This window comes from Citrus clementina, unplaced genomic scaffold (assembly GCF_000493195.1).
Source record: "Citrus clementina cultivar Clemenules unplaced genomic scaffold, Citrus_clementina_v1.0 scaffold_9, whole genome shotgun sequence".
Classification (NCBI taxonomy): domain Eukaryota; kingdom Viridiplantae; phylum Streptophyta; class Magnoliopsida; order Sapindales; family Rutaceae; genus Citrus; species Citrus x clementina.
Genome location: NW_006261964.1, coordinates 12,182,487 through 12,191,285, shown reverse-complemented (window position 1 = coordinate 12,191,285; position 8,799 = coordinate 12,182,487). Strand labels below are relative to the sequence as shown.

At 30.2% G+C, this 8,799-nt stretch overlaps 1 protein-coding gene across 1 annotated transcript; it reads right to left on the bottom strand.

Moving 5' to 3' along the window:
• Nucleotides 1–5,410: 5,410 nt before the first annotated feature.
• Nucleotides 5,411–6,078, bottom strand: LOC112099224 (cytokinin riboside 5'-monophosphate phosphoribohydrolase LOG8-like). The gene is made up of 3 exons (XM_024186397.1): nucleotides 5,796–6,078; nucleotides 5,661–5,735; nucleotides 5,411–5,577 (listed from the first exon to the last, which is right to left on the bottom strand). Exons 1-3 carry the CDS (start codon nucleotides 6,076–6,078, stop codon nucleotides 5,411–5,413), a joined length of 525 nt encoding a protein of 174 aa, XP_024042165.1.
• Nucleotides 6,079–8,799: the final 2,721 nt, after the last annotated feature.

Genomic DNA, 8,799 nt, shown 5'->3' with positions numbered 1-8,799 from the left:
TCCTACAAGTTTAGCTTAGATTTATTAATGAGAAAAGCATCAGTGGTGGCTTAAAGATGACTGCAGGTAAGAATCTAGTGTCCAGCGTCAGACATGACTGTCACTAAATTGAATCGAAAAAAGGTTAGTCTTTGAAAAAGTTATGGACTTGATTTTTTTAATATGTATTTTATTTTAAATAAAATTAGAGTTTTATTTTATTTTAATCATAAATTGAGCATTTTATATTGTTTGAAAATGAAAATAGGCTTGTTGAAGTGTTGGAGAAACTGCTAGCATTGAGTTGTTCATTAAAATATGAAATTAGTTTGTTTGTGTAGTGTTGAAGAAGATGCATGTTGTTTGTGACTTTCAGACTTTATTATCTGATTTGTCAAGTTATGAGCTAGTCAAAACATATGATGTTAGAAATTAGCGTTGTTATGAAGAATATTGATGATGTTTGGAAGAATTGACTTCCTAACATGTACTTGAACTAAATATACCAATGTACGTTAGGAATTAGTGAAGTTGTGTGTATTAATAATGTTGGAAAATATGGGTTTGTTTGTGATGTTTTGAATAGTTGAAAACACTACAAGAAATTAGACCTTTTAACACAAATTTTTTTTCGTGACATTTGAAAATCTGGTCACGAAATAGTAGTTATAGTGACAAACTTTTGAAATCGTAGCTAATAGTCTCGTCTTGACTAAAGTTATATTTTACAACCAACAATTCTCTTTTTGAGACGCATTAATTAGTCCTTATATTAAATTTTTTACGACAAACAAAAGATTAGTCACAAAAAGATACAATTTTTTAAGCACCAAATAATTACATTCAAAATAAGTAATTTGGGACGTTACATAATTTTTTGTGACAAAACATTTGGTTGCAAAATATAATTATAAGCAACCACACTATTTCGTAACCAAAAAATGTTTATTGAGACAAACTATCAGTCACCCTAGCTGTTTTGATTTCCACTAATTTAGAGACTACATTTTGCTGTCACAAATAATTACCTGTGGTGACTAAACTAGAAAATAGTACCTAATAATTTTGTCATGATTTATATTGTATATTATGACAAATAAATTTTTTATTTATTTCGTATTAATAACTGTCTTAATCAAGTTTTTTTGTGACAAAAATTACATTAGTCATAGAAAGATATATTTAAGAAAAAAAAGAAATTCTTCAAAATTTAATATTTTGGGATATGAAATAATCTTCTATGACAAAAAGATATGATAGAAAAATGTACTTATGAGTGACAACACTATTTTGTAACTAAAAAAAATTAAATTGGATTAAAAAATTGTTGAATTATGTAATTTCTTTTTGAATCAGTAATTAAAAAAAGTTTATAACACCAGTAATTTAGATTTTTTTTATCACCCCGATAATTAAAAGTAAAAAAAATTGAAAAAAAGAACCAAAAAGGGGAAAAGAAAGATACCATGACAAACAATAAAAATAAAAAGGGAAAATGGAAAAATAAAAGAAATAAAGAAAGGAGAAGGAATAGCGCAAAAATTAAAAACCCTAGATACCTAATAGCTGATCGTTGCAGCCAACCAGCCAACTCACTGCTGATTTAATTTCTAGTGGTCACAATTGGGAGTTGTAGAAGCTAGTAATTAAGTAAAACCCACCCTCACTGTAGCCAAGAGCCGAGGTCAGAGAAAATGGGTCAGTTGATTTACGGGTCTTGGATCTTACGGGGTTGCCTGCAAAAGCATGGGCTCGCGAATTTATGGACACGATTGTTGAAACTCTGGTGCAATAACGAAGAGTTTTGGTTTAAATGAGAGGTTTCATGAGTGATGAGTAGAGGAGTAAGAGCATGGCTCGCTTGTTCCATTGGGTGGCTGATTGAGTTTAAAGGGGAGAACAACTTTTTTTAATAATAAAATCAGCACCATTGGATCTAGGGACATAGCCAGAAATTTAATTGATCTGGGGCACATTAAAAATATAGTATAATTTTGAGAATTTATATTACAACACATAAAATCGCAATATAATATAAATTGATAATAAATTTTGAAAATTTAGATAACAATAAATAGAGTCACAAGCGTAATATAAATTAACTTATTATAATTGTTCTAATCGAGAATTCCTCGACGGGATTTCATGTGCTGAAAATGCTGTAAAATAATTTCATTATTAATACAATTAAATACATCTTTTTCAATGTACACAACTAAGTTATCATTCAACCATTCATCTCCCATTCGACTTCGTAGTCGATTCTTCATACAATTCATAGTTGAAAAAACTCTCCCAACAGTGGCAGTGGTAACTGGTAGAAGTAATGCTAATGTGACTAATAAATAGACCAATGAAAACACATTGTGCTTGTTAGTTTCAACTATTTTCTGTGCAAGATCACCAATCCCATTTAATTTTGAAAACTCAACACTAGACTGCATATCCATTATGTAAACATCAAGTTGAGTAAGGCGCAATAACTTTTCTTTATTGAAAGCTGCAAATGAATCTTTTGGACATAAACAAGCCAAGCAAAGAAGTAATTCAGTGTTTACCTCATTAAAACGACTGTTTAACTCTTAAAGTTGCATATCCAAAATAACACAAAATAGGTCAATGACACGACTCAAAAGTGTAATACTCTCAAGTATAAGAGTGTCTAGTTATAATATAACCCGGTGAGACCGGGGTCGAACCACATGGAGTTTTAAATCTAGTAAAACTAAGAAAATTAATTGCGGGGCAAATAAATTATTTGAAATTGATTTAAAAATAAGCTAAGGTTTAGGATCCACTCTCTGTATTCAAACTATAATTTTAATACTCTCTCATTTATATTTTGCCTCACTTTTACCAATTAATTATTATATCATTTAATTCTATGTGTGTGGATAAATATAGAATAAGGTACCTAATGTGTCCCATTATATTAATGTGTCAACATTATGTCAAAATACCATAAAATTCAGTGAGATTTATAAATTAACATGACATAAAAATAATTAGAAAAGAATTAAATAAACTTAAAAAAAACTCATTTGAGAAAATAATAATAATAAATAGTTTAAAACATTGAGCTTCACCTTTCACCTCAGCTTAATAAAATTAGCTACTCATATTGAAAGAAAACACAACACTCTTTTTATTTGATAAACTTTTTGAAATATATTACAAAGAAAATTGATACAAATGGAAATAAGAAAAGAAAAGAAAGAAAGAAAGAAAATCTTCAGTCTCGACTTCAGCTCTCAAATTAGTTCTCTCGGCTTTTGAAAAATCAGCTCCAGCTTCCCCCTATCTCGCCTGCATCCCCTTGCCTTTTATAGGCAAGGAAATCGTCTTCTTTTATTTTATTTTATTAATATTAATATTTTATTTTATTTTTATATTATATATATATATTGAATTGTCACGCCTCCTGACCATCACCAACATGTTTTTGTTCTTTTGTTCTTTTTTTTCTTTTTTTATTTTATTTTATTTATTATTTAGTATTACATCTCTTCAATTTTTGTTCCAGTAGTTCTTTTTTATTCCAGTAGTTCTTCTTTGTTTCCGCTTTCAATTCTAATTCTATTTTTATTCCTGAAAAATATTTACAAGATAAAAATTAACACAAATTACGAATTAATTTAACATAAAATATATTTGGGGCGTATTAAAATAATTTAGAAATAATGAACACATTAATCGATACAATAAGTGAAAAACTAATAATTGTATCTTTATTAAATGTACACTTTTTAGTGTCAATCACACCCCCCAACCAGCTTATTACTAGGCCCTAGCAATTTAAGCAATAAAAATTTAGAGAAATTTCAAAACCAAATTGAAAATCTTTTTTTTTTTGAAAAATTGTGTTTACCTCCTTCATCAGATTAATGACAACAATCAAATAAAAGTATAAGCATTATCTTCAACCTAAAGAAAATCACACCCGCTCAAAACAGTTCAGTAAAATCCTGTAAAATGATCAATCATCAGAGCTACATTAATCAAGTCACTTTTAAGAATGATACATCAAACCCCAAAATCTCACGATTAAGAGTGACTCTCTCAAAAGAAGATATACCCCAAATTAATTTGTCACTCTAAAAAAATGGTAAATTTGAGAGAATAATAAAACAATATCACACACTCTTACCAAGATAAAAAATAATGCCCACAACTTAGAAATAAAATGATCTCAAGTCCAATGAATTACAAGCAAAATTTATTTTACTTTTATACATCACCACATCTTTTAGTCCATATTACCAGCTTTTACTTCATATTATAGTTCCCAAAAATCGAGAAGGACTTTTATTAAGACGTAACGTAGGCTAGGGTTATAGCTAACAAAAAAAATAATAGGAAAAACAAAAATATATGTTTGAAAAATAGGGGACTTTTTGGAGATTATGAGGTGCTTTTTTTTTTTGCTTGGATTTTTTTTGATATATACATTTCATCTTTCTTTTTTTTTCTTTTTTATAGCACCATTATTAGGAATACATAATCATCCCTATTTTTAAACATAATTGAGTGATGGAAAACATAAAACATAAGGTGATACTCCTCATTGGAGTAGGAAAATATGATAGGTTACCAAAGAAAAAGTTTTTTTTTTTTTCAAAGGCTCCAAGGGGTTAACTATTGATTCTTTATAATAGGGTTGGCTAGAAAGACTCAAACGGATCAAAGATGACCTTTTGTCATCTTTTAGGGTTCCATATAATCTTTCATATCCACTAGTTCAATGAACTTTTAGATGCGGCTGAACAAATATTTTTTTTTAAAAAAATATTGAGATCTTGTACAATAAATTGTGAAGCTGTATAGGCAAACAAAGTTACTCTCCAAGGATAATAGACTCAAAAACTCGCTTGGTCTTTTCATAACATGGGCATTCCTCCAAATGGCTCAATCAATTTCACTCATCCAATTTCTCAATTTGCGTTTCAACACGCAAAAGGAAAAACATAGTGTAACATAACTCAAGGCCAAAGATAATACAAATACCAAAATTTGAAAATTGTCATGTTATCCAATGTTAAAAGATCACACTGAAAAAGAAAACTCTTTTTTTTTATAAAGAAAACACAAAAAGAAATTGGGACTGATTGCAGAAACTTAAGGGAGATGATTAAGAGAAAAAGAGAAAAAGATTAAAAACAAAAAGTTAGCAACATTGTTTTTTAGAAGAAAACACAAAAATTAAGAAGATGCGTTTCTAGAGACACTATATATTCTATATTCTGCCATCTTCGACTCAAATTGTTATCCAAAGTTAGTCTTTACAACAAAAATTAGTAAAAACATCACTATGACTGAGACATTCCACAATTATCAATTATTCCCTCCCCTCAACCTGAAGGAGACATTGTCCTCAATGTCTAAATAAAGGAGTAGAGTTTAGAAGATATCACATGGCCGCTGTTGGAAATATTTACAGACAGAGAGTTAAATCTAATTTACACTTTTTACGAGAGTTACTGCCATCGTCAGTAGTTGCCCAATCCAACGCCAAAGTCATGGGATCTGGCTCTAGTTTGCAAGCTTGCAAAAGATCAAGTAACTCATTAGCAGTAGAAGCACAAATGAAGAGTTTTTTCGCTGAGGATGGAATGAAATAATTTTTATTGCATGATTAAGAAATGTTATTAAGCCATCATAAAAATTATTAACATTTAACAAACCGATGAGTTTTTTATGGATATTCAAATGGGCCCAAGAAGCAAATGTAATTAACGCCTCCAAAGTTGCAAGGTCTCCTGGCAAGAAAATAAAAGCGTCAGCATGATTCAACATTTCAGATATTCTTTCTTGCATACCTGAGACAACTAACTCTTCTCCAGTTGGTGGGTCTAGTAGACATCCTAAAGGTTTTAAGGCTTTTGGAATGATGCCTAGCACTTGGCTTGCTCGAACGAAAGCAGCTTCAGAGACAAGCTTTGATAACCCTCGGACACCTCCTCCATATACAAGATGTAGTTTTCTCTTTGCTATAGTGCGACCAAGATCTACGAATGCCTGAATGAACTCCTTATACTTTCCACACCGAAATCCAGAAAGTACACAAATGTTGTTAAGTTGACTGCTTGAAGTTGCTGCCATTAGAACAATTCTAAAAAGAAACAATTTGTGAGTGCTTGAAAAGAAGTTCTTATTTAAAGATCTTGGTGACGGACATAATAATATACATCTGTAAATGGGGTGGTGTGTTTGTCAAATGACGCGTGAAGTTTTTAGCTTAATAATTCAAAGGTAAACAGTGAAAAGAAAAAGCAAATAGTGATTAGATAAAATAAAGAAAAAAACACAATAATAATAATAATGCAAAAGATAAAATAAAGTAAAATAAAAGGATATTTATTGGTAGTTGTGATTATGGCTCACATCTTCCTCTGGTTTTACGTCCAGTAACGGCTTGAACGCCCTCTATGGGTCAAAGATAGGCTTCCCATCCAGTTTTCTTATAAACTGGCAAACAGTGTCTTTTAGAGTCAGATTCCCAAGACTAAACTGTGCACTTTCCTTTTGGAACAGCTTCCACAAATTTTGAATTTCACGTTGAACATATCCGCTCGGATGCGTCTCAAGAGATCGTAAGATATCATCCAACGATTCTTTACTCATGCCGTCCTTAACAAATTTGATTTTATCTTCACGATTTACAGAAACCATTCCTAAAGCTTTACAACGTGGATTTTTGCAAGCAAGTCTTACACAGTGAGAACATTCAGAGCCAAATCGCTTAGCTCTTCTTTTCTTAGCAAATGTACTTTTACCAAAACCAGGCATATAGGAAATGAATGGATTAGAAAACTCACCTGCCAATCGGACCTTTGCTTCGATTAATTAGCGAATGTCAGCAGGAATCCCATTGATCATTAACAAACACAGTCATTCACAACGAGCTTTGTAAATCTTCTTAAGAGCATTTTGAGGGAGAGAAGGAAAATGTTGATGTAAATTTTGTTTTATTTCTTCCATGCTGGACATTGAGGTTTCAGTTATTGTGGGAAACTGAGAATACCGACTTAAAAAGTCACGGAGTACCGTTATCTGCCATTTATATGGGAGAGTGAATCAAAACAAAATGAATCAAATCTGCAAAATGAGTGAATCAAAACAAAATGAATCAAATTTGCAAAATCAAATCAAAAGTGAAAAAGAACAACAAAATAAAAAAAACACACAAGGAATATAGCTCACCTTCGTCCTTTTATTAAATCCAGTTCTAATTGCAGATTATAAATATCATCCTCTATTTCCTTGAGTTATCTTTCTAGATCTTTCACGTGAGATACGAACTCTGGTGGTTACAGATCCCAAATGGGATGTAATTTACAAAATCGGAGCAATTTCCTCAGGTGAAATTTTACATGAAAAAGCATTTTAAGATGATCGAAAAGCAAAATTTCTCGTGGAGGTACTCATGACAAGTATATAAATTTGGTGAGCTAAATCACAATTGTCAAACAACACACAATTAAAACAATGCAATGCACTCCATTCAAGACATAGGGAAAAGGAAAAAAAGAAAAAAAAACAAATAATTCAAACGATAAAGTAATAGTAAATCAAATTCAAAAAATGTTAAAATGAAAAGGATTGATCAAAATTTTGGTGGGTCACTCAAATTGATTTCGGAATCTGCTTTACGTGGTTGGTATTCTAGATATGGTTTCAATCTTTGACCATTAACTTTAAATGTGACACCATCTCTTGCTAATCTAAACAGGCTAATGACACATGCAATGCTAATGATGCGTGCTAAAGAAATTAATGATGCATAAAACACTAAATGAAATTGCAGAAATAAAAACAAACTGAAAATTATATAAGCAAAAATACGAAATAAAAATAAACAAACTGAAAATAAATAAAATAAATAACTTAGGCGGTGAAACCAGCCATAAACAAAGAAATTAAAATAAACAATTTAGGTAGTATTTTAAAACCAACCATATAATAAAACATAAAATTAAATAAATTAATGTACAAGAATAAATAAACTGAAATTAAAATGATAGGCGATAGAACCGACCATATAAATAAATTAGCAAAGTGATATTAAAATGCTAGGTGGTAGAACCGACAGAATTTAAATAACAGTCAGACGGTAGAACTGACCATTTAAAATAAATGCGGAAAGTAAATTGCAGAAATTTAAAGAAATAAATTTGATTTGGGGACTGATTTGCAAAGGTTTCTGGGCTAAGATGAAGGTTCTCACAAATTTTATGGATAATGTTAAGATTTGAAAAGAAGAGGGGTGCTAACTGAAGTTTTACAAAAAGAGAATAAAATAGAATCACGTAAAGATGGTAACGACAAAATAAAAAAAATAAAAAAAATAAAAATAAAGTAAAGACAAACTAATACCAAATTTGAAAAACTCCTCGGCAACGGCGCCAAAAACTTGACACGACTCAAAAGTGGAATACTCTCAAGTATAAGAGTGTCTAGTTATAATATAACCCGGTGAGACAGGGGCGAACCACAAGGAGTTTTAAATCTAGTAAAACTAAGAAAATTAATTGCGAGGCAAATAAATTATTTGAAATTGATTTAAAAATAAGTTAAAGTTTAGGATCCACTCTTTGTATTCAAACTATAATTTTAATATTCTCTCATTTATATTTTGCCTCACTTTTACCAATTAATTATTATATCATTTAATTCTATGTGTGTGGATAAATATAGAATAAAGTACCTAATGTGCCACATTATGTTAATGTGTCGACATTATGTCAAAATACCATAAAATCCAGTGAGATTTATAAATTAACATGACATAAAAATAATTAGAAAAGAATTAAATAAACTTAA

What these genes read in the sequence shown, in the direction of transcription:
- LOC112099224 (XM_024186397.1), bottom strand. Translation starts at nt 6,078, where the DNA reads ATGGCAGCAACTTCAAGCAGTCAACTTAACAACATTTGTGTACTTTCT. An exon ending in AGAAGAGTTAGTTGTCTCAG is followed by an intron (nt 5,736 to 5,795) that starts GTATGCAAGAAA and finishes TTTTCTTGCCAG; the next exon opens with GAGACCTTGCAACTTTGGAG. An exon ending in TATCCATAAAAAACTCATCG is followed by an intron (nt 5,578 to 5,660) that starts GTTTGTTAAATG and finishes TTCCATCCTCAG; the next exon opens with CGAAAAAACTCTTCATTTGT.